The sequence below is a fragment of the Talpa occidentalis genome, unplaced genomic scaffold (assembly GCF_014898055.3).
Source record: "Talpa occidentalis isolate TD23 unplaced genomic scaffold, MPIMG_talOcc4v2.1 talOcc4.7, whole genome shotgun sequence".
In the NCBI taxonomy this organism is placed as follows: domain Eukaryota; kingdom Metazoa; phylum Chordata; class Mammalia; order Eulipotyphla; family Talpidae; genus Talpa; species Talpa occidentalis.
The window spans coordinates 37,578,191-37,602,087 of record NW_023605083.1 but is presented as its reverse complement, the minus strand read 5'-3'; the positions used below and the strand labels follow the sequence as shown (position 1 = coordinate 37,602,087).

At 47.7% G+C, this 23,897-nt stretch overlaps 1 protein-coding gene across 2 annotated transcripts in view; it reads left to right on the top strand.

Annotated features, from left to right (window-relative positions):
- The window catches only part of B4GALT1 (beta-1,4-galactosyltransferase 1), a 47,272-nt gene extending 23,494 nt beyond the window's left edge, over positions 1 to 23,778 (top strand). The window contains exons 2-7 of one of the 2 annotated variants that reach the window (XM_054688735.1): positions 3,707 to 3,942; positions 9,104 to 9,202; positions 16,640 to 16,827; positions 19,190 to 19,312; positions 21,396 to 21,500; positions 21,723 to 23,778. In XM_054688735.1, the coding sequence (XP_054544710.1) occupies positions 3,707 to 3,942; positions 9,104 to 9,202; positions 16,640 to 16,827; positions 19,190 to 19,312; positions 21,396 to 21,500; positions 21,723 to 21,855 (884 nt within the window). In that variant the 3' untranslated portion in view covers positions 21,856 to 23,778. The remainder of the gene's footprint in view (positions 1 to 3,706; positions 3,943 to 9,103; positions 9,203 to 16,639; positions 16,828 to 19,189; positions 19,313 to 21,395; positions 21,501 to 21,722) is intronic. The other variant, XM_037495181.2, reaches the window with a different exon arrangement.
- Positions 23,779 to 23,897: the final 119 nt, after the last annotated feature.

Below are 23,897 nucleotides of genomic sequence, written 5' to 3'. Positions count from 1 at the left end.
CTTGTATAAGCTGCACAATTCTCAGAGCTGTGCAGGCTGTAAAGAGAGAAGGTAAGGAAAGAATTGCCAGATTGGGCGAGAAGGGTTGGAGACATGATGTGAGAGGGGCAGAGGAGCAGGGGAGGGAGAAGAGGCAGTGTGGGGATAAAGCTCTGCTGCTGGCCAGCCGTGAGCCAGTGTGGTTCTCACTAGGTTCTGCCACACACTTATCAGGGAGCTCCTTGAAGTCCAGAACTATCTTGTCCATCCTATCCCCTCCTCTCAATACCGCATATTCGGACTTGGCACACAACTTGGCACCACATTAGGTATCCAGAGAATATTGATTAAAACAAATTAGAAGTGGCCTTGACACTTCTGCAGGAAAGTCTTTATAAACAGGTGCTTTAGAAAAGACTCTGGTTGGCACCTGAGTAGGCTCCCATGGGTTGTCACATGCTGGTGTCACCTCCTGTGTGTGGCTGAGTGTGCTGGGGATAAGGGGAGAGGTAGGGGAAGATGAACCACTCAGTTCTTCTCATAGGCTGGACAGTGGTGTCAGTCACGGGTGGGATCCCAGAGAAGCAGGTTTGGTCATAGGCGGTAAGGGCAGGGTGAGGGTGTTTCAATAGCATTCACTGGAGGCAGGTTGAGTTCCAATTCCTGAGTTTCCAGATGGGAAACCAGCATGCCGAGAGAGGGTGGTATTTGCCCAAAGATCATTCAGCAAGCCACTGATGGAGCTGAGCCAGGCTCAGGCATCCTTTCCTATAGAGGAAACTACCTCCGGACCACCTTTCTGGAGCTCCAGAAGGGGTGAAGCTAAGTTGCTTTCCAGCCTGAAGGTGTCTACTCTGGGGCGGCTAGATAGGCCCAGTGTGAATTCGTGCCTTCTGGTTGGTTAGAGAAGGTGTGAGTTAGTAAGGTGACAATCCAGATGTCTTTTGGGTTCCTGAAAATGCAGTTATGTTTAGCAACATCTTCAGATGGTCCTGGGTAGTTGCAGATGTTGTGGGGCCCTCTGAAGTTAAAAGAGCCTAATGACGGAGCTTTCATGTTTTTCACAAGTGCTGTGCAGCAAGGCCTCCCAAAAGCCTATCCTCAGGGTTGGGGAGTCCAGCCTCGTGGGGCTCCTGGGGAAGGGCTACCTCCATAAAAGCCCTGAGGCTTGTGAAGGGCGGGGGTTGGTCCTGTTCCCAGCTGTCCATGAAGAATCTCCTGGCTCCTTGTTAATTACCTAGGTCCTTTCCAAGATCAGTCAAGTCAGACTCTCTAGGGGAGGGGCCTGAGAGTCCATATTTTTACAGAGTACCTCAGGAGATTCTGATGATAGGTTTGGAAAAAACTGGTCCAAGGTGACCTCTTAGTGGTGGGGCAGAGTGACTGCTTAGCTGAAGGTACCTTAGGATATTGGAGCTAGGTCAGCAGGCCCTTCTGTAGTGACTGAGCTGTGAGGCCTTGGTCCTTCCCTAGAGGCCAGGGAGGGACCAGGGCTTTTGGAGCCCTGAGAGTCTCCTGTCCCAGGTGGTCTGCTGCTGTCTGAGTTCTGTGGCAATGTAGAGAGGAGAAGGATGAAGCCCACTGGAGGTTTGATTTTGAGATTGTAGCCTATCAATGCAACAGGTTACCAGTAAGAGGAAAAAGGGCATTTCTGGCAAAGTGTTGTCCTAGGCATGGTTAATAGGGATGGGGGGGGGGTGCATCAAGGGGCGTATAGGTAGAGTTGAGAGTGAAGGGCCTTGTTGCCAAGCTAAGAGGCTTGGCCTGACCTTTGTCCAAAACAACACAGCTTGAGAGCCATCAGAGGTTTTTAGTGGGAAAGTGATGTGATCAGAGCTGTATCGCAGGAGAAAATAAATGCAAAAGAGTGGGTCCCATGATGATGGGGCTGGAGGGAGGGAGGTTGTGAGGAGTACTGGGGAGGGGAGAGCAGGAGTCCTGGGGAGGGGAGAGCAGGAGGTGGCAAGTGCACACCTGGTGTGAAGCAGGAGGGGCAAGAGGAACTAGCTTCCTGTTCTCAGAATGTCTCATTTCAGGGGGGTGAGTGATTTCTGGGGACTAGGGGGTACTTGGTAAACAAGCAACAGAGGGCTTCGCACTGGGCCTTGGTGGTTCTCACAGGTGTGTTTTAGGTGAACTTGTTCTGAGTTTGTGGTTAGTGTTTCCCCTCTGTTCTGTAGGGGTCCTTCTTTTGTAGGTAGTTTTTTTGTAGACAGTTCACTTTGCAGTGAAGCTTCTTGCGCCAGAGTAGTGTGTAGTCCCCAAAGTATCCTAACTAATTAGCTCCGTGGCCACAAGAGTTTGGAAATGGTGGGTTAAATAAAGTGAAGCGTGGAGCTCTTGATTATACACCTTCCCAGAGTCTTTGGTATATATACCTCATGACATTCAAGAAGCAGGATTTAGAGTGCAGGGTTCCCACCCATATTTGACCTTCCATTGAGTATCGCCCTGGGATTTGTGTTTCCTGGAACCCACTTTGAGAAAGTCTGGCCTCCAGGGAGTACTGAGGACCTAGGCTGGAGTGTTGACCCTTTCCCCCATTCTTTGTGTGCCATGGGCCAGTCGTTTTGCTTCTGCCTCTCTGTGTGTGGCACGTGAGGCAGTTCCCAGCCTTCGAGAAGTGCAGCCCTCTCTTGGCACAACCTGTTTCTCCTCAGGAGATAAGGACTTCCACGTCTGCCTCTGCACCTTCACCTTCCCACTTTTTCTACTCCGAACCTACTGCTCACTCAGTATCAACCATCTTTATCTCATCAGCTTTCCTCTACACCAGGAGCTGTCTTACTTATTTCTATCACCATAGTCTGGCGCCATGTTCTTCCAAGCCAGAAATTTGGAGTTAATCCTTCGTCCCTTCTTCATCCCCTTTGCTATCTGCACACTCTGCTTGTATTAGGCATTCGTCTTTGGTGCTCTTTCCAGCTCTTTCTTCACTCTTTCCTCTCAGTCTCCTCTGGGGCCTCATGCTTTCCAGCCCCTCCCATCAGGTCCTTTCCTGGGACTTGAATATGGACTCTCAAGTCCCTCCCCTGGAGAGTCTGAGTTGACGTTCTTGGGAAGGACCTAGGTAATTAGCAAAGAGCCAAGAGATTCTTTTTTTTTTTTTTTTTTTTTTAGATTTATTTATTCATACATACAAGAACTGGGGTACAGGGCAGAGTTGTGGGTGGTGAGAGGATTCACCAGAGACAGAGCGGGGAACAGAACAGGCAGATCTACTGAAATACCCTGCTGAGGGGAGTAGCAGGTGAGTCAGGAGAGGTCTGCTGCACCATGTGGGTATCTCCCTGGCCGGGGATCAAAATTGTGTTGCAGTGGCTATGGCGAGCTTCATAGGTTGCGTCTTTATCCCTTGCGCCACCAGGGAGGCCCGAGCCAAGAGATTCTTAATGGACAGCTGGGAGCAGGACCTCATGCCACTCCCTACTACTTTCTTATTGAAGCCTGCTCCACTGACCTCCCCAACACACACACACACCCCTTTCCCCACTAGGCTAGGCTCAGAGAGAACCTGCACAAAGGCCACACAGCTGTGAGGATTTTTCTGGGGTGGTTGGTCACACTAATGCTGGACATGACACCTAGTGCTGGACGTGAGTGCCTTTTCCACGACCACTCTGCGTCTCAGGAAGAGATGTCTCCTGCAGCGGCAGCCTGGCCATCTGACAATGTGGAGCCACAAGTCCTGTGGCCTGCTAACTTCTCCTTCCCTCCACCTCTCTAGTCGGCCCCATGCCAATCGATTTTAATATAAAAGTGGACCTGACGCTTGTGGAGAAACAGAACCCGAAAGTGAAGGCGGGCGGCCGCTACAGCCCCAAGGACTGCATCTCTCCTCACAAGGTGGCCATCATTATTCCATTCCGCAACCGGCAGGAGCATCTCAAGTACTGGCTCTATTACTTGCACCCAATCCTGCAGCGGCAGCAGTTGGACTATGGCATCTACGTTATCAACCAGGTGAGGTTCTAGAAAAAAGGCGGGAGGGGCGGGGAGATTGTAAATATGGGTGAAGGAAAGGAAGTAATTGCCTAGTCAGTTGGTGGTTTCCATCCTGCTGACGCCACACTCGTATCTTAATAGTTCATAAATCTAAATGTTATACAGTCTGCTTGCTCGCAGCTATCAGCTCTTTTAGGTAGGGGAAATTGCTGGGTGGGGAGTTTGGTTTTCTTTTGGAAAAGCCTTCCAACGAAATTGAGAGAAAAATCACAATCTCAATTTTCCCCACATCCCCAGTAAAGCACTGGTTATTTCCTGTTTTGGAGTGACTGCATGTTTTGCCTTTTAAAAGTAAAAGCACTCATTTAAATGTCAGATTTTTCAGCAGCTGAAGTTTCCCAGTCTAACTGCATCTTCTGGGGCACCTGCAGGAGACAGTGCCCATGGCTTCGGCCTGAATGCCAGCCCCCAACAAATGTCTGGGGAAATCTGACCCCCCCCCCCCCCGGGCCTCTAAGTACCATGTGGGCTGGACCGGTCTGTGAAAAGAGAGCTTCTCACTGCATTATTAAAGCAACGGCAATGATCTGGGTGTGTGTCGGGTTTAACCCTGCTTAACGAACTGACATTGAAAACATAGCATCCTTCATCACCACAACCTGGAGAATCAGATTGATTTAGGAGGCAGTGTTTTGTTTTTGAAATAACTTATTTCAATGGATTATCTGAAATAGCTTATTTCTAGTCTATGTAAGAAGCATGATTGTTTTTCCAAGAGCATAACTTTGATATTTCAAATTTATCTTGAATGCTTAAATTCCTCTCTTTAGACTTTAATTTCCTGGTGCAATAATAACCCTAGCTTATCTGTAGACTAAATTTCATTGAAATACATCTGAGGAGACAGAGTTTACCCATTTCTAAAGGACCCAATGTCCATTGCATTACCAGATGAACTTGGATCTGCTTTAGGTAATGAGATTGTTGGTAGTTGACAGCTTCCATCCAAGTTACATGCCTTCCCCTGGACCAGAGGAAGACTAGAAAGAGCAGGCAGTTCTATGGACTGCTGTGGCATAGTACTGCACCAGTTGCTGCAAAGAGATTTTAAAAATTGTAAGATCCCAGTTCCGCCTGTCCTGAAGCTTCCATGCCCAGTCAGCCCCACATAGCATGTGAATGGAAGGTGGCTGCTAAAAGCTTTGGAAGCTCAGCAGAAGAGGCTTGGTAGAACCGGGTGATAAATCAGGTTCTAAAGACTAGAGGGAGACATGGGCCTTCTCAGCTGGAGCCAGTGAACTGGGACTTCAAGGCAGAAAGGAGCCTTGTCTGGTCCTAGAGATTGAGGTGACCACTGGGGTAGGAAGGCAGTAGAAGTTATGAGATGAGGGTGGGGGACTGAGTCTATTAGGCAGGAAAGAACAGAACAGACCTATTCTGGGGGAACCAAAGCTCAAGGTGGGAGAGCATGTTGCAGGCAAACCACTCAAGGCTCTTTGAGTCCTTTGACCAAGTAAGCACGGACCATGGCTTTAAGAAAATCTGCTAGCTAGACAGCTCAAGAGTTGTGGGTCATCTCAGAAAAATATTGGGAATATAAGAGAGAACAGGTAAATGTGCTGCAGAATCCAGGTCACTGCAATCCAACCGGTATTGTTTAAGCCCAGCCATCAGGAGTATTTGTGTGATGCCGGTGAACACACATTGATCACAGTAAGATTCAGGATCCTGTTAATAAAGCAATGCAGTGAGCACCTGGAAGAGGCAGCCACGGTCACCAGGAGCCAGCAGGGATTACTAAAAACATACCGTGCCAGCTGCATCTTCTTTCTCTTTTTGACTGTGCTTTATCAGTATTTGAGTGAGAGGCTACAGACACAGTGATGTCAGATCTCATTCATCAAGGCATCTAATGGCCTCCCACAAGTCTGCCCAAGCAGAAAACAGCTCTGGTCTGGGTGGCATATAAATTAGATTAAAATATATACTTGGGTAAGGAGGCTATAAGAGTTACTGATGATGCCAAGTTTTCTAAAGTCTAAACAAATAGCGGTGTGAAATCTAGCCACCATCTTAAAAATTCCTGTGACATAATTTATATAAACAACACCCCCTCCAGTTTCAAACAACAATTTCCAAATGTCCTATAGCGGTTTTATGCTCCTGCTACCCAGTCCAAGCTGGCAGAACAGCTAAGCAAGCCAACTTGTACCAGTGCCACCACTGTGCTGCCTGGCGCTGGACACTGCCTAGCTCAGGGCTTATCCCAAAGTGTGCTTTCCTTAGTGGCCAGATGCACTTTGGCATTTTGCTCACTTACTGGGGTGAGCTTTCATGGCTCCTACCCTTGTCCATATAAGCTATTAACCACCCCTTTTGGGTTTAGGTCCCTCTGATGACCATAACAACTAACATCTCACCATAAGTGGGGGTGGGATGGAGAAGTTTACCTGTTGAGACAGAGAAGAGCAAGCATTGTTGTTTGTCCTCAGGTCTCCATCCCTCCTTTTGCCTTAGCTCACCAGTGTTTGAGGATTCTATTAGGGTTCTGGGGCATCAGGGTGCTGATAAGAGGCACAGACGTTCTACCTGCGACCCGACACTGGGACCTTGGTGCTGAGTTGCTACCGCGATGTCATCGGAGATGGGGGGTGCATGCTGCACTTCCTCATGCTTTTTTAAAAAAAATTATTTATACAAGAACTGGGGTACAGGTCAGAGGTACGGGAGGGTGAGAGAATTCACCAGAGACAGAATGGGGAGCAGAAAAGGCAGACACACCAAAGACACTCTTCAGGGGAGCAGCGGGCGAGACAGGAGAGGTCTGCTCGCCATGTGGGTTGCTCCCTGGCCAGCGGGGAATCAAACCTGCACTGCAGAGGCTGTGGACAGCTTCACAGCGTGGCGCTCAATCCACTGCACCGCCAGGGAGGCCCCACTTCCTCATGCTTTAATCAGGAAAAGGAATCTAAAACCGCCCAAGGTGACAGGAGGGCAGGTTGCCACCTGGCAGCACCAGCCCTAAATAAAAATGCAAGATGTTTGTGGGTTAACGATCATAAAAGTTACCAAAGGGGTGAGGAATGCAGGCCCGGCGGGCTAGGTGGGTTTGTATTTGCTATGGCAATGCTTTGGTGCCCATTTCCAGCACCCAGGACTGGAATCTCCAATTCTGTTTGTATACCCTCTGGCACCTCTGCACTCAGTCAGCTGCCTGTGCTCTTTCTAGTTGTGACTGAAACCTTTAGTATGTCCGCACTGCCCATGGGCAAGGCCAGGGTCTAAACGGTCTGAAGTTGGAATTCTAGGCCCTCCAAGGTTCAGCCCTGACCTACCTCCAGGCTCCTCCTCAGGTCTCTCTCATGCCCTTTATGCACAGCCACACTCCAGCTTCACCCAGACACACGCTGTGCTTTCCTTCCAGTGCCTTTGCTCAGGCCACCCTGGTGCCACGTTTTCCTTTCTTTCCTCCCCTTCTTGCTCTCTGGCCACCATTGAAGGCCTCTCAACTTTATTAGCTCTGTGAATCCCTGGAGTGGGGCTGACTTCTCCCTCCCTGTTGCCCCCAATTCATTTAGCACTTTCTGGGTGAACTTCTCTATCTCCCTGGCCACAGGGCTCTGTGCAGGGTCAGTGCTACTGGGGTGTCTGCCTCTGTGCCATTTTACTTATACCACTTCCCTCTTGGAAATGAAGCCTCCTTTTTTTATCAGGCCAGGTCATGACCCTTATGAACCTGCACGCCCCCTCCCCCAGGAGCAGCTCCCCAAAGCATCCTGCTCCTTGCTGTCCAGAGCAAGCTGCCTGGGACATGGCCCAAAGGGTGGCCTCCCTGTTTTTGATAGCCATAATAAAACTTCTTTATGGTCCTTAGGGCTGAACATCTTTCATAATACCACTTTGAATTTTGACCCTCAGTGAGACAAATGAGTATTGTCATTGTTCCTGCTGAGGGAAGACTCGTGACGGTAAGTAGCTGCTCAGGTTCCATGATGGTTGGTGGTGGAGCTGGGATTTGACAGAAGTCACCTGAGTTTTAAGGAACACCTCACCTTGCTGTGTTTGTTCCCCTGAACCCTCCACGTCCCTCAGTGGGAAGCAGCGCACAGCCACTTGGTAAGGCTGTAAGTCCAGGGGGTTGGGGGGAATTTGTAGCTTTGGAGGAATAACCTCTGAGTATATGGGTTGTGCCAACAGGTAGACCCAGGCCTGAAAGGTTAGGGAAGGGAGCACAGAGAGGAGACCCAGCTCCTGCTTAAGGAGTCTTTGGCTTTAGAATTTTCTCCCTTTTGACACATGTGCCCTGGTGAGGTGGTTGCGAGCTGCTTGCCTGAGACCAAGTGTGGCAGATGTGGACACAGGGCTTTGTAGCTCCTAGGACAGAAAGTATCTGTTACCACATCTCAGCAACCTCTCTCTCATTGGGTCAAGCAGCTTTTCCTAAATGAGACCCCGAAGAACTGGGGTGAAGCAGAGTCCACGCCATTATAGGAGACAGCCACCTGGGCTTGTGACCCCCCCACTGCTTTGGTTTATTTTTCTCTTGATCTCCTCATCTTTGCTGCCCTTCCCATCCTGGCCCTCCATTTCCTTGAGCTGTCAGCAGCCAGATTGACGTGTGAGGGGTGGGGCTGGGGAAGGGGTTGAGTCCTGTCCCTTTCCTCTGGGCACTCAGCCTTTGGCGCGTGGGGCCTAGGAGCCTGCCTGTCCTCCTGCTGTTTGTGTATGACCCTGGGGATCCGTCGCCGCCTCCACTCACTGTGTTTCTGGCCCGTGTCTCTGTTCCCCCGGGGGATGCGTGGAAGCACTTCCAGGTACTCACAGGGCTCGCGAATCACTTCCCTGAATGTCGTTCCGCGAAATACTGTTTTTCTCGGCTCACCCTTGATGTCGTGATGGGGAATGACAGTTTATTTGGAATTTGCCTTTGCCCTGGAACAAGTCGTCAGAATGGGCCCCTTTTTCCTTTGCAGCCCTGACACTTGGCTCTCCTCCTCACCTCTCTTCTTTGCCTCCATCCTCCGCTCTTTTCTTTTTCTTTTTTTTCCCTTCTCGTGGGGGCCCTCTGCCTTTACTTGTTAATTCTGTTTGTAGCAAAGCAAGCTGAAGGAAGAGCTCCTCTCTGTGATCTGCTTCTTACTCTCCACCTACCTCCTCTTCTGTACCCTCCACCTCCTAGAGAGAAAGAGAGAGAGAGAGAGAGAGAGAGAGAGAGTGGAGTGCCGACCTAACTACTGCTGTGACTGCCGCCGCTGCTGCCACCACCGCTGCCGCCCTGGTAATGTCCACACGCCCCCAAATCAAACCCAGAACCCAGGCCCTGCCGATCAGGGCAAAGCTGTAGAAATGATCCTGTGAGAATGCCATCCCCAGGGGTCTCCAGACCAGGCCATGGCCCCTGTGGGCTTGCTCAGAAATGCCAAGGTCACTGAAAGCCAGCCCACTGTGCCGAGGTCAAAGAAATTTTGGCTTCTTAAAATTACGCCGGCTGAGCTCACACTGTTTGTATGTACACTTGTGTATCCTGCTTTTTTCTTCAATTCTGTGTCATCTGCATCTTCCCATGTTATTTCATAGTCTTTGTAATCACCACTTTCCATGCCTTCCTAGTAGTTGAGCACGTCATTCAGCCATAATTAACTTAGCCATTCCTCTACTTGAAGGCATTTAGATAATTTCCATTTTCTCACCTAGAGTAAATAATACTGTAATGAACAGCTTTGCGTCTAGAGCTTATTCTGGGTTTGCTTCTTCCACATTTAGTTATCATTTCCCCCTGCCAGGTTTTCAGGTACTGAGATCATGGGTTTCAGAGACAGTTTAAATATTTTTATGATTCTTACTATAAATGGTCAAATTGCTTTCTGAAGGGAAGCCTTTATTTCCTAAAGTGCTTTTCCATAGAAAGTCAAGTCTTAGTGTCTCAGGCCCAGGGAGAGAGGCCTGCTTGCTGCGGAGATGGAGTCATAAAGCTCTTCTCTGTGCTCCCCTCACCCAGAATCCCTGCTGGGCTGTTCTGTAGCTCATTTCTCTCTGAAGGCAACTTGTTGCTCCTGACATGAGTCCTAGTCCAGCAAGGGCCAAAGATAATGCTCACTCTTGTGAGCAATGACTTTGGCAGATGGAACCTTCCCCGTAGCCCCCTGACCCTGAAAGGCATGTTTCCTTCACTCACTGGGTGAAAACCTTAAGTCAGAGCCAAGTTTTGTTTAGGGCCTTGTCCAAGCTCAGGGTTACCATATTATTATGGTTAAAAACCCAGAGGCCGAACTGCTGTGAAATCATAAGTGAGTAGATATTAGCCTCTTTGCAAACTCAGCATTTGTATCATCCCAGGCCTTCTCAGCAGTTCTCTGGGAATCACCTCCCAGCCAGCCTGTCTACCAGGTCCTGACGGTCAGTCCTGCCAGAAGACTGCTCAGCCAGGTCTTTCTCGGCTTTCCTACTACCCACTCAGACAAGGCCTTTCTTCTTGGTGGCTCAGGGGTAACAGAAAACCATGTACCAGCAGATACCGCCACTGACTGCAGCCCCCTGCCTCTGGGTCTCTGGAGTTGAGAGCCTGGGGGTATCTGTGGGTGTGGGAGAGTGCTTTGTGATGGGCCAGGGCATGTGTACAGCAGCAACACTGTCTCTCCCATCACATAGAGACTGCTTCTCTGAGAGTCTGGGCTTCCAGTTGATATTTCCAGTGTCCTAGCGGCTGTGTCTTTTGGTGGAGGAAGGGCCAGATACGGTCAGTCCCCAAGCCATAATGGTCTGGGCACATGTCTGCAGGTGAGCATGCATGGGCCTGCCATCCAGGGAAGGCAGGGTAGTTAGACAGACCTTCTAGAGATTATTGGATCTTGGGCAAGCCAACAGTGGCTTTTTGTAGTTGTTCATCAGTCCCATAAATGAGGGGAAAGCCACTCTTGGCTTAAGCAGTCAAGATTTGCCTGGGGATTGGACCAGACTCTGGCACCTGCTCTGAAAGCCTCACGAAGGCTACTTGCAAGTGCAGTGCTCATGCCCAGGGAGCAAGTGAGGCATAAAACAGGGAAGTGGAGTCCTTGCCTTTGCCCTTGGGGAAGGCATTCTTTGCTTGTCCACTATTACTGCCTAGTCTCTCTCCCAGGAATCATGCAGCTGCTGCTGTTGAACCCGTCTCCCTGACTTTGGTTGGGGAGTGGCGCATACCCAACCTTGACATGCAATGCATAATCCTGTTTAAAACCTTCAAGTTTTGGCCTCCCCGGTGGAGCAGCGCTTGAGCACTGGGTTGCGAAGCTGCCCGCAGCCTCTGCAGCGCCGGCTCGATCCCCGGCTGCTCCCCTGCCACTGGAGGAGGGTCCCACATGGCACGCAGACCTCTCCTGCCGCCCGCTGCTCCCCTCAGCAGTGTACTTCGGTCCTTCTGCCTGCTCTGCTCCCCGCTCTGGCTCTGGTGAATTCTCTCACCCTCCTACACTTCTGACTGTACCCAGTGCTTGTATAATAAATAAATAAAATAAATCTTTAAAAAAAAAATAAATAAAACCTTCAAGTTTTATCTTCAAAGATAAAGCCCAAATATTTTAGCAGAGTACCCAGCCTCCCTCCCCCCACTGTGATTTGGTCTAACTCCTCCTCCATGTTTTATTCTGGCTTCCGCATTCTATATTTCTTATGGTTCCTTGAATGTTCTCTTTTCCTCACAGCCTTTATAAATGCTGCTGTCTCTCCTAGGAATATTCTTCTCATGCCTCCCCGCTAAACTTACCTAACTTCTTAGATGCCTTCTCTGAACCCCTAGGACTAGTTCATTGTCTTCACCTCCACTTCTCCATATATTCTTGGTTCTGTAGCTGCCCTTCCTTCCCTTTCCTGGTAACTGCTCACCCTGAAGCACCCATTGTCACATTATAATTGCCTGTTTAACTCTGAACTCGAAAGCAGGGCCTGTCTTTTCCTTCTCTGTAGCCTTACCGTCAAGCATATAGTACACGCTGCATGAATGAATGTATGAGGAAGGGTAGAACAGATCCTCTGGCCTTTTCCTCTCTCTGGGACTGGCTCGTTGTTCTATTTTTTCAGTAACCACGATAGTGAGACATAATCACATAGCATAGAGTTCACCTATTAAAAGTATATTATTCAGTGACTTTTAGTATACTCAAGAGTTATATATCTTAGCACCACAAAATCAACTTTAGAACCTTTTTATTATGCCAAAAAGAAGCCCCACATCTCTATCCCCTCAGCCCTCGGCAACTGCCAATCTTTTTGTCTCTGAGGAGATATCTATGCTGGACATTTCACCTAAATGGAATCATACAATAGATGACCCTGTGTTACTGAGTTCTCTCACTTAATGTAATGCTTGCAAGGTGCATCCATGTTGTTGCATGTATCTTTTTATTGCTGAATAAGATTTCATTGATAGTTACGACACATTTTATTTATCCATTTACTGGTAAATGGACAATTAGGTTCTTTCTGCTTTTTAGCGATTATGAAAAACATTGTCATGCATAGATAATATAAAAGCTTTTGTGTAGACATATGTTTTCATTTCTCTTCGGTATATACCTAGGAGTAGAATTGCTGGGTCATATGGCAATACTTTGTTTATCCTATTTTCCAAGATAACTGCACCATTTTACATTCTGAACAGAAATGTCAAAGAATTCCATTTTCAGTGGACAATACTATTAGCTGTCTCCTCACTTTAGCGTAATTGTGAGCTGTAGAAAAAGATTTTAACAGCCCTGGAGAGCCATCTGATACTTAAAACATTCCTCCCTGCTACTCAAATTTACCAGAAGGACACTGGGTTTCCTGCATAAAGTGTATGATGGTCACGTCTTCCTTTTCTCTCCTCTGAGGAGCTTGACCATCATGCCTGTGCCACCTACCTCAAATCTCCTCACTCTGCCCCAGGCTGACATGCCTGACTGATCTAGCGCAGGCTCCTCTTCTCTCTGGACTGGTCATTGTTGGCTCTGCTTGACTGACCTGCCTATCGTCAGAATTATATGCCCAGTCAGAAAAAGCTTTTCTGTTACCTTTGGCCAACAGGACAGCTGCCCTGGCCAGCTGTGGATTGTCATATAGTTTTTGTCCTTTTTTTGTTCCAGTCCTTTCCTCAGGCAAGAGGAACCAGTTGCTTTAGAAGGAAAGGATAAATATAACTTGGACTATCTGTGAAGCCTGCACTTAAAAAGCTTTCAGTGGGACGCCTGTTCCCAGTGTGTAGCTTCCCTTTCCGAGTGTGACTTCCTGGCCACTTCACATGTCTCTAAAGGGCTATCTGGTTTTCTCCTGCTGCTACAGAGACTTTAATGCTGTGTGCTACAGGCAAGCTCACTTGAGTCTTAATCCTTTTTAGAAATACCTCCTCCATCAGAGAAGCAGAAATTGGGAGGAATGTGTCTCCAGGTTGGATCTCTGGGAGATATTTCAAAAGGTCTGTCTGCTGCAAGATGGATGGAAAGACCAATCCTATAATAGTGGCCAGTATTTGCGCTGGGTAGTGTGCTGAGGCCTTTTCATGCGTTGTCTGACGTAATGCAACCTACTGTTGTCATCCCCATGACCAAATGAGGAAACTAAGGCCTAGAGGTATGACTTGCCCAAAGTCACATAGCTAATAAATGAAGAAGTTATCATTTCCGGGGTAAAAGGCCACTGCTTGTGTCTGTCACAGCTGTATTTGTCTGGGCCAGACAGTAAGTGCTCAGTGAATGAAGCAGAAGATGCACTGGATGAAGGTGCCCAGTGAACAGGACCAGGAATGTGGCCTGGTGTCTTCCCCCTCCCTTCAAGGAATGAGCACCTCTTGTTAACAGTGGGGGATGGGGGACTAGCAAGGACCTATCTGTCTATCAAAGGAAGTCATCCAAGGTGTTAGAGCATTTTACCCAGAGAAACCTAGAATTGACTTTTCTATAATCCCAGGGGAGGAAGAGGAAGACATTCACTTTTCTTATCTACCATTTTCCTGACCCCGAGTTCCTAGTAGGCTATAGTAGGTAGTAACACCTGCAAAAATGTACCCTGCCTGTCATATCCCCCAGGGACACACGTGTGGCCAGGCTAGGAGGAAAGATGGAGTGAGAGGTAGTTCAGGTTATTTTGGGAAACTGCCTAACTAGTTCCAAGTGTGAGCCACCCAAGAGAGAGCCTTATTTTGTTGTTACTGAGGAGCTGTTGCATCACACATGGCAAGGAGGTTGAATCAGGTTTCTCTTCCATGGTTCTTGGAGTTTGTCTCTGGAGGTGCCCATTCATGGTTCCAAATTTCCATTTCCTGGGAGAAGAAAATTGCTGAGTGTAGCCTTAGTCTGCTAAGGTCAAACAGTTGTGGCCTGGAGGCCAGGTCCTCTGGTTCAGGCATAGCCACCAAGAACCCTGTCCCTGTTACTGAGGAACAGCACTGGGTAAGCACCCATCTTTTCACACAAGCTTGAAAGGCTTTGATGAGACACTACCCTTCACTTGTTAGAAAAGTTATCAGTGGGGCTGAATTGTGTTTGAAATACTCAGACAGGGCCTCCCTGGTGGCGCAGTGGTTGAGCGCTGGGTTGCGAAGCTGCCTGCGGCCTCTGCGACGCCGGTTCAATCCCCGGCTGCTCCCCGGCCACCGGAGGAGGATCCCGCATGGTGCACAGACCTCTCCTGCCGCCCGCTGCTCCCCTCAGCAGTGTACTTCGGTCCTTCTGCCTGCTCTGCTCCCCGCTCTGGCTCTGGTGAATTCTCTCACCCTCCCGCGCTTCTGACTGTACCCAGTGCTTGTATAAACAAAACAAACAAACAAATAAATAAATAAATAAATAACATGCCTCTATATAAAAAAAAAAAAAAAAATTGAAATACTCAGACAAAAGTAATGCTTTTGGGATCTTCCTGGGGCTGACGGAGCAAAATGGAAAGCACCAGGCGTGAGTCTGTCTCCCCATCACTGAAAGGTAGAGGCTGTGAAACAGATCTGGGTTGGGGCGAAGGTCATTACAAGATTGTTGAGGTGTTTGAATGACCTGCCGTGCATGTAAAGCACTTAATCCTGCGCCCGGCATGTCACGTCCACCCAGTGAATGTTGGTAATGTACTGTTACGCTTACAATGCCAGCAGCTTCATAGTTCTCATATGCCTCATGACTTAACGCAGAAGTAGCATGAAGGCAGCATTTGAAGTGACTCTTGACTGGTAGAACAGCCACCATGCATGGATAGAAAGCTTTGTTATGGGCTCAAGAAAGGAGCTTTTGTGTAAATGTTTCCTAAAGTGATTGAGTGTTCTCTGGCTGCTCTGTCTGACTTTCTGGCACTCATCTTCCTTTCCTGCTTTGTTTTCCTGAGTCACTCACCTGAGGCTGGGCGGCTGTGAGTCTCTTGTGCTTGTTCTCTCTACTCACACAGGTAGCCTCCTGAAGTGTGTTTCTAAGCCCACTGTTGGGGGTATGGAGCGAGGATGCTGGGCATCCCACTTTTGAGATTGGGTAGGAATTGCTGGTGCTTTTCAGGTACATTTCACCCCAAAGTTAAAGGGCCCTCATGCTGGGCATTAACTGACATCTCCAGAGTGCTAGGCTGCCGCCCCAAGCCTGTCCCTCCCCTGACTTAGTTTCTTCATTGGTGAGGATTTCGGCTGGCTTGAGAGCTTGTGTATGTAAGGGCCTGTGAACTGCTACGTCCTTACTAACTTGGGGCCATGGTTGGTAAGAGCAGAGATGCATGACCTTGAGGTTGGGGGATGGGGAATTGGTTAGAACATCCAAGAAAAGGTGTCCCTCTACCATTGTATGTTGAAATTCATTCATTAGTCTGTCCATCCATCCATCTATCCACCCATCTGTCCATCCATCCAACAGTCCATTATTTATTGAGCTCTTACTCTATGCCAGGCAGTGTTAAGGCACTGGGTGAATAAAGAGTAAAAATTCTGGCCTTCATTGAGCTTACAGTTTATTGGAGGAGACTGGAAACAAGTAAGATAAATAAATAAAATGTGAAGTACCTTTGCACCAACAGGCCTGGGGGTTCGGGACCCACTGGTGGACAGCATGAAGCGGTATGGTCCTCCCTGTCATCACTGTGTATCTATCATGGCATGTATCATGCAGCTTTCCCCTCTGCAGTGGGCAGCATGAGGGGACAGCCCCCATTGAGTTGGGTTCTCCATATTTCTCTGGTGCCTCATTTGGTGAGAGACATCTGGTAGGCACACAGTATGTGATAATCAGCCATAGACAGCCCTATAAAGAGGGGAGAATTGTAAAGTCCCATTGGCACTAGTTTCCTGAATCTCTTTCCTGAAATCAGTCTACATGTAGTATATAAAAAATAACATGTTTTTTTAAATGTCCTTTCACCTAACAATGCTATCTTGACAATCATTTCCTTTTAGAGCTTCCTTATTTTTAAAAACAACTCTCTTCTACTATATGCATGTACCATGATTTATTTAACCAGTTCCCTAGTGATCCTTATGTCATTGTTTGCTTTGAGGAACACCCCACGGTGAACAACACTGTTCGTATGTTATTAACACATTTGTAAGTCCTGCAGGAAAATTCCTAGAAGTGGGATTGCTGACTCGGGGCCAACCACTTGGTATTCACTTGCAAAGTGAGGGCAGCAAAATGAGGCCCAAGCGCGCACTAATGACCACATGTGGTGGACATGTCTCCAGTCCCTTCCTTCAGCTCTGAGGTTCTTATGGCACCTGATACCACTTCTTTTGTTTCTGCGCCAGGCAGGAGACGTCATGTTCAATCGTGCTAAGCTCCTCAACGTTGGCTTTCAGGAGTCTTTGAAGGACTATGACTACAACTGCTTCGTGTTTAGTGACGTGGACCTCATTCCCATGGATGACCACAACACCTATAGGTGTTTTCCACAGCCGCGGCACATTTCTGTTGCAATGGATAAGTTTGGATTTAGGTAAGGGATGTTCGCCAGAGTCTGCAGAAAACGTTTCTCACTGGCCTGACAACTAGGAGACGCAGCTCCTCTGGGTCAGCATGCCTCTTTGGGCTTTGGAGGAGAATTCCTCCCCTGACAAGTGGCTGCTTTTTAAACCCAAAGGCAATTACTGTTTGTGGAGGGAAGTGTCTGCCCACCCAGACAGGAGAGTCTTTAATGCCTGGGTGGTTCTTGAGGACTCCTTTCCTCTCAGTGTTCTGGGGCTTGGGTACTTCAGCAGGTGTCCCCTGGCATTTTAAGAAGGAACTTGGTTCTATTTCCCAGCAGCGCACCAGCATCTGCTTTAACAGTAGCCCAAACGGTTCCACCAAAATGCTCCCTGGTGAGAAGGCAGCTGCTGCTGGTTCCCAGGGACAGCGATGCAATCCAAAATATATTGTCGTTGATGGAAAATTGCCTTGTAGTGCATTATTTTACATTAAAGAATAAATTTGCATTTTATTTCATAATTTACCCATGTTTCTATTAACAAAAAATTGTTCTAAGTTGTTCTAAATCAGTTGAATAACCTGACCTTTCTCTCCCTGCTCTAAGTCAACCCAGAGCTCTAGGAAGCTGTGCTGTGCCTGCTCTGGGCACTGGGCACCCCTGTCATAGGCTGACTATACAGTGAGGCAGCTGCCCTGTGCCAACCAGCAGCCCTTTGGCATAGATACAACTACCTTTTTTCAGCTTCATTTTATTCTCATAATCCATTCTATCTTCCCTGCTCAGGGGTCTGGGGGTTGTGAGATGATTACAGAATTGCTATGAATTCCTTCCCGTAGATAAATGTATTCAGGCCGTAAACTTGCTATCTTAAAGGGTGAAAAACATAATTCTAACCATCACTCTTTGCCCTCCTGTCTTTCCTGCCTCCCCCTTCTGTGTATCATCTTCTCTGAGATACACAGACTTATTCCCTGACCCCTCTTAATTCCTCCCTGGAAGCATGGTGGTGATCACCTAATTCTTTACCGCAGTACCACATCTGTGTTTTCCCCTAACCAGTCAGGCTTGGGGGCAGTGTTGGGGCAGGGGCGGGGGAGGGGTTGAGGCAGGTATTACCAAACAAAGCAGCAGAGACAACAAAACCAAGTCTCATCAATTTAGCATGTACTTCCCATTGAAGTGGCTAAGTGTAAAAACACTGATTATCAAAAAACCTTTTTGACCTGGCCACTACTGGTTCAAAGCCTCCCATTACAAGTGTAGACTGTAGTGTGAGGTAAACCAAAAAGTGGTTGACTTGGCATCTGAGCAATGTCACTTAATTACGAACAGACTACCTTAGCTTCATTAAAGCAGGCCCCCAGGGATTTTTGCTTGTGGGTTCTTGCAAGTCAGAATTCCTAAATAAATTTGAAAATAATAATTGTACCTTTTGTCCCCCTTATGTTCTATCTGGTTTGGCTGACTTCCCCCTCAAAATCTGAGTTAGAGGTTTCATTAAGTTGTGTGATAGGTTTTGGTCTCTTTGGCTTCCAGTAAGAGCCTGATTGTGGTTTGGAGCTGTCCACAGGGTCGTCACAAACCACATTCCTTAAAAGACCCACAGGCAGGCCTTTCTTCGCCTGACCTCTGGGCATGTCCTGATTCTTAACATTTCTCATCAGTGCTTACTCTGCATCCCTCTGGAGTCCACGATTCATAACTGGTGCACTATTGAAATATGAAGAGGTTTGGAAGGATGACAGCCCAGAAGCCTACTGCTTGAAAATGTGTCAAAATAAATTCAAGATAGAGCGTAAATTTTGTTAAGTCAGGATATGGTGGGAATTTCCAGGAAATGTTTATTTTAGCATTTTTTCAGAAATGTAATCTGACTGTTGGGGTCAGTGTTCAAACCAGTACTTTTGGGACAGTGAAAGCTAGAGTGGCAGATGGGATAGGGAGCAGGGGGACATGACAGGGAGACCCTAAAACAGTCTAAGTCCAGGACCTCCTGTATAAGGACTGTCTATGCAGGAGTGAGACACAGGAAGCAGGCTCCTGAGGTGTGCAAGAGAACTGTGCTTGTGACTTGTCATGGACTGATTTTCTAGATAACCACAAGAGCAACACAGTATTCTGCCTTTTGCGATCAGTGTGTGTTCTTGAATATAATCTGAGTCTAAAAGAAAACAAAACAAACTTAAAGAAGATCCTCAAAAATTAATAAAATTCCAATTCCTTGGAATGCCAATTAATTAAATTCCAATTAATTCCAACTAATTCCCAATTTAAGCGTCCCAGAGAATAAAAATTACTTTTAGAAGAGCTTGTTTTGAGAAAGTATTATTTTGAGAAAATTAGAGCTTACTAACCACTGACCCCCACGTGTGTGTGTTTTTTTCCCCAGCCTACCTTACGTTCAGTATTTTGGAGGTGTCTCTGCTCTAAGCAAACAGCAGTTTCTCACCATCAATGGATTTCCTAATAATTACTGGGGCTGGGGAGGTGAAGACGATGACATTTTTAACAGGTAATGGTCACAATTTGATCTCATTCTTCTCCCTGTCTTCCTTCACATCTGGTTTTTCAATAAATGTTTGGTTATTCTGCCAGACTGACCCTGGGGTGGGGGTGGGGGGTACAGTCTCCACTCCAAATTCTTGGGTGTGTCCTGCTATAGATGCTAAAGATGTCTTCAGAAAAGTTGGGCCTTATGATTTTTTGCTTTAGCCTTGAAAAATGTAAAGTGAGACCCAAGTGAAGGGTGAGTGTACTTGACGCGTAGCCCACCCCCTTTATCGTGAAGTAACCATCACTCCATGACCTACTCACCCATCCACACCCTGGGGCTCCCTGGAAGCCAGTAAACCTTTGTAGGTTTACATAGCTGTCTTTGCAGGTGGTCAAAAGCCATCTGTCAGTGGCATTTGCATCCACACTTGGCCTAGTTCCCCCTGGTAATGGAGGCTTCAATCCTGCCAGCTGCAGAGAAGAAGCAACTTCTCCTTCTGGGAGCCTGTCTGAACTTGTCTGTGGGTTTGACATCAGAATACACGCTGTTGCCTTCCTGAATGGGAATACATGAATTTGATCAATTAATAGGAGATGTCTGTCAGAGTAGCACCCAGGTCATTCAAGGTTAACTTTGTATGAGAACCTGACATACACTCAAGTCTTTAATAAAGGCCTTGAAGAAAACTTCAAGTTTAGAATATGAAGACTGGTTATCAAGCATGCACTTATTGAGTGTCTGTTACATGCAGAGAGAGCACTGTGCCCGGTAGGCCCAATGAGGACACCAAAGACCTGGATACCACGCCCAGACAAAAATAAGCTTGCCTTGGGGCCTCCCTGGTGGCACAGGGGAATAAGTCTTGGCACTGTGAAGCTATCTGCAGCCACAGCAGCACGAGTTTGATCCCCGGCCAGGGAGCTACCCACATGGCGCAGCAGACCTCTCCTGTCTCATCTGCTGCTCCCCTCTGCAGTGTATTTCAGTCAGTCTGCCTGTTCTGCTCCCCACTTTGTCTCTGGTGAATCCTCTCAAACCCCCTCCATACTTCTGTCCTACACACAGTTCTTGTATGCATAAATAAATAAAATAAATCTTTAAATAAACTTGCCTACACAGCACCACACCTGGGCAAACCCTGAGTGCATAGGATGGTGTTCAGGACTGATGTGACACCATAGGCCTAAATGGTCAGAAAGGCTGGAAACAGGGAGCACTGAGGATGGATGCCTCCATCTTTGGAAGGATTAGTGGTTTTCTAGAAAGATAAATATTATGTAAGAGCTAGGTCCTTTATCACCTACTAATGTGCCAAGCACTAGATTAGCATGGGAGCTGCATGAGCAGAGCACTACACGAGGCCAGGACCAGCCAGTCCTGCCTCTTAACTCACTTGAATTTTCCTATTCTCATGCTTTGCCCCCAGTCCTACTCAGAACCGTCTACCCTCTCCTGGTTGCCTCTAGTCTTATTCCCTGACCTCCATTTTTAGACTGCTTATCTGAAAGACTTCTCCTTGATCAAAAGCCTTTGGGAAATACCACGTGTTGTAGTCCTTTCAGACACTGGCTCTGTTCTTTGGGATGCTAAGAGCTCTGAGAAGCCTTCCACATCTTAGCCTTTGCACTTCTTTCCAGCCTCATCTCTGACCACTTCCTATCGTAAACCCTTTCTACCACTCTCCTGAAGCTCGTGTTGCCCCCTGAGGCCACTGTGCTTGCTCTCACCTCCCTGCCTTTTCCTGTACTGTCCTGGCCACTCAAAATGCTCTGGCAGGAACCTGTACAGCTTCATGACGTGGCTCTGACTGCTCTTCCTCAGGCAGTTAGTCGCTTCTCTCTGCTACAGTCCCTCTTCCCCGCCTGGCACTGTTCTAATATCTGCACTGTGAGTTCTGTGAGGGCAGGCACCCCAGAGGCTGGCATATAACAGTCACCAGACAAAAGGACTTAGGGAAGCGGTGCCATGCTGGCTTGGGGTGGGGTCCCTGTGAGCACAGTGAGCACGGTGGCATTTGGGGCTGTGGTCTTGCAGCTTGGGCTATCAGACCCAAGACTTACGGCAGCACTGCGATGATCACGTGCCCCTTTATTCCTTGCAGATTAGTTTTTAAGGGCATGTCTATATCTCGCCCAAATGCTATTGTTGGCAAGTGTCGGATGATCCGTCATTCAAGAGACAAGAAAAATGAACCCAATCCTCAAAGGTGCGTTTTGTGTTCCTTTATATTCCTTCTTCCCTCTATGGTGTGGGATAGGCTGCAGGAATGAGGCTCTGGAAATGGTTCTGTGCCTCCAGGGAAAGGGAGGGTTCAGCTATTGGGGTGAGGGTGGAGTAGGAGGGGGAGGAGCAGTGAAGTACAAAGGTTCAGTGTTTTTTTCCTAAGATCTTTGTCTTGACACCAACCCCTTGCCCTGTTTCCGTGTAGGTTTGACCGAATTGCACACACGAAGGAGACAATGTTCTCTGATGGTTTGAACTCACTCACCTATAAAGTGTTGGACAAAGAGAGACACCCCTTATATACCAAGATCACAGTGGACATTGGGTCACCGAGCTAGCATTTTGGAAGAACAATAAGAAACCTGAAAGTGAGCAGGACCTCTGCTGTGTTTTGCCAATCTGCTGGGCTGGTCCCTCTCATCCTTACCAGTCTGAGTGATAGGCCCCTTCACTCACCATTCAGATGCTTTTCCAGATGACCAGAGCGGGAGATTCTGCCCCCAACTTGGCTGAGCATGTGACTTCTTAGCTCTACAAGGTGTTTGTAAGTGAAGAAACTGTCAGCCTTTGGGGCATCCCTGGCATATTCACAGGGTCACTCCAAAGAGTCAGATCTGGGCACAGCCCAAAATTTGGTGGCTGTGGGACTCATTCCCCATGATCAACTGCTAATTTGTCGTGAAATAAGAATTTTGCTTTAAATTGTGGTATTATTACCTATGAAAAATTGGAAAGTGCTGCTGAAGTTGAACTGATAAGATTTTTTCTTTTTGGTTATCACATTTTAACAGGAAAACGCAGAAATCAACCATTCTCATTTGATCCCCTTCCCTCCTCCTTTCAGTTCTATGCCACTGTTACAATCACTCGTGTGTGTGTGTTTGTGTATTTTTTTTAACAAATGAATTTTAAACTTGAGCCTTGGATCTTTTTGCCCTGCTCAAAAGTGTGAATTCCAAGGCAACTTTAGCTATCAAAGCAAAAGCCGCGAGTGTTCTCACATTCAGTGGCCTTTCTCCAGATTGTCTGATTTCTGAATGTAAAGACTTTTTTAGAATAGCAGTTTGTAGTCTTTTAAAGAAAGAACAAATCAGGTTCTAATTCTGAGCTAGCTTGATTGTGTGTCAATCCAGATTTGCGTAGCTGTTTAGTGTTGTCATGGCAGTTTCTTTTCTGAGCGTGCTATGTAAACTTGAATTTACTATGTATTTTTATTGTGGTGTTTTAAATATTGGGGAGGGGATTGAACATTTTTTAGGGGAACAATAATGTATGCTGTAGTGGCCCCAAACGGGCCTCTGATAAAGCTGACAGACCAGGTTTTGTGAAGAGCAAATCAGCACCTTCATCCCCTCGATGAGGGCAAAGCCTGGTCAGCCCTATCCTGCCGGACCTCTGGGTGGGGGCAAAAGCCTGCTGGGCAGAGCTCCCCACCTTCCCCCACCCACCCAACCCTGGTGGGCAGGGCAGAACCTCCACCTCTGCCCACCTGGACGTGGAGTTGTGACAGCAGTCAAGTTGTTTACCAGCCCCTTACCCTGGGGACCATCTCTCTGGGAGGCTCTGCTGGCCACACTGCCTGGCCCACCTTGCATGACCAATTCTTCCTTCCTCTTCCTCCTCCTCCTTATTGTTCTTTTGCTTCTAGCAAGTTCCTTAAAACTTGCCTGTGACACTCAGGGTTAGACTATTCATTCTCCAGCATGAATGTGCCTTTTAATTAAGAGACATAGAAAGAAATTCATCAGGACCCACCCCTGCTCCCCCACGACCACTCTGGTGCCTGAAGCCTCCCATTCCCTCTCAGGTTTTTAGCAGGTTCCCCATTCCAGGGAGGCTGACCCAAGGGAGTGTCTTCCCCAAACCCATCTTTGCTGTGGTGAGATGCCCAAGGCAACTCCTACCACTGAGCACCCTTGCGGGTCCAGCCTGGGGTAAAGGCATAAGACTCAGCTGTGGCAACCGGGACCCCCACTACTGACCTTGGTGTGGAGGCTGAGCTGGCGCCTGGCCCTGTCTTACCTGTGCCTTTATCGCTTTGAGCATCTCAGATGCTAACTTGATTCTTTTTCCAGACGCCTTTGTATTAGTTAAAAATTATTTTTCCACTGCAGAAGCAGCTGGGCTATGCGAAGAGTATTCCTACCGTTAGTTTTCCCCTTCTTAAAAAACGATGTTAGCAAAGTTCAGAGTGGCTGCATGGGGAGGAAGTTTTGGGAAATGTAAAGAATAAAAGGGCCCTCTTCACCCCCCCCACCCCCCCCCCCCCACCCGCCCCACCATCCTGACTTCTCCAAAGTGCCTTATGAGAAAGGAGAAAAATAACCTGGTGGTAACTTAACTTCTTTGTTACTTTATTGTTAAAACAAAACTTTTTTTC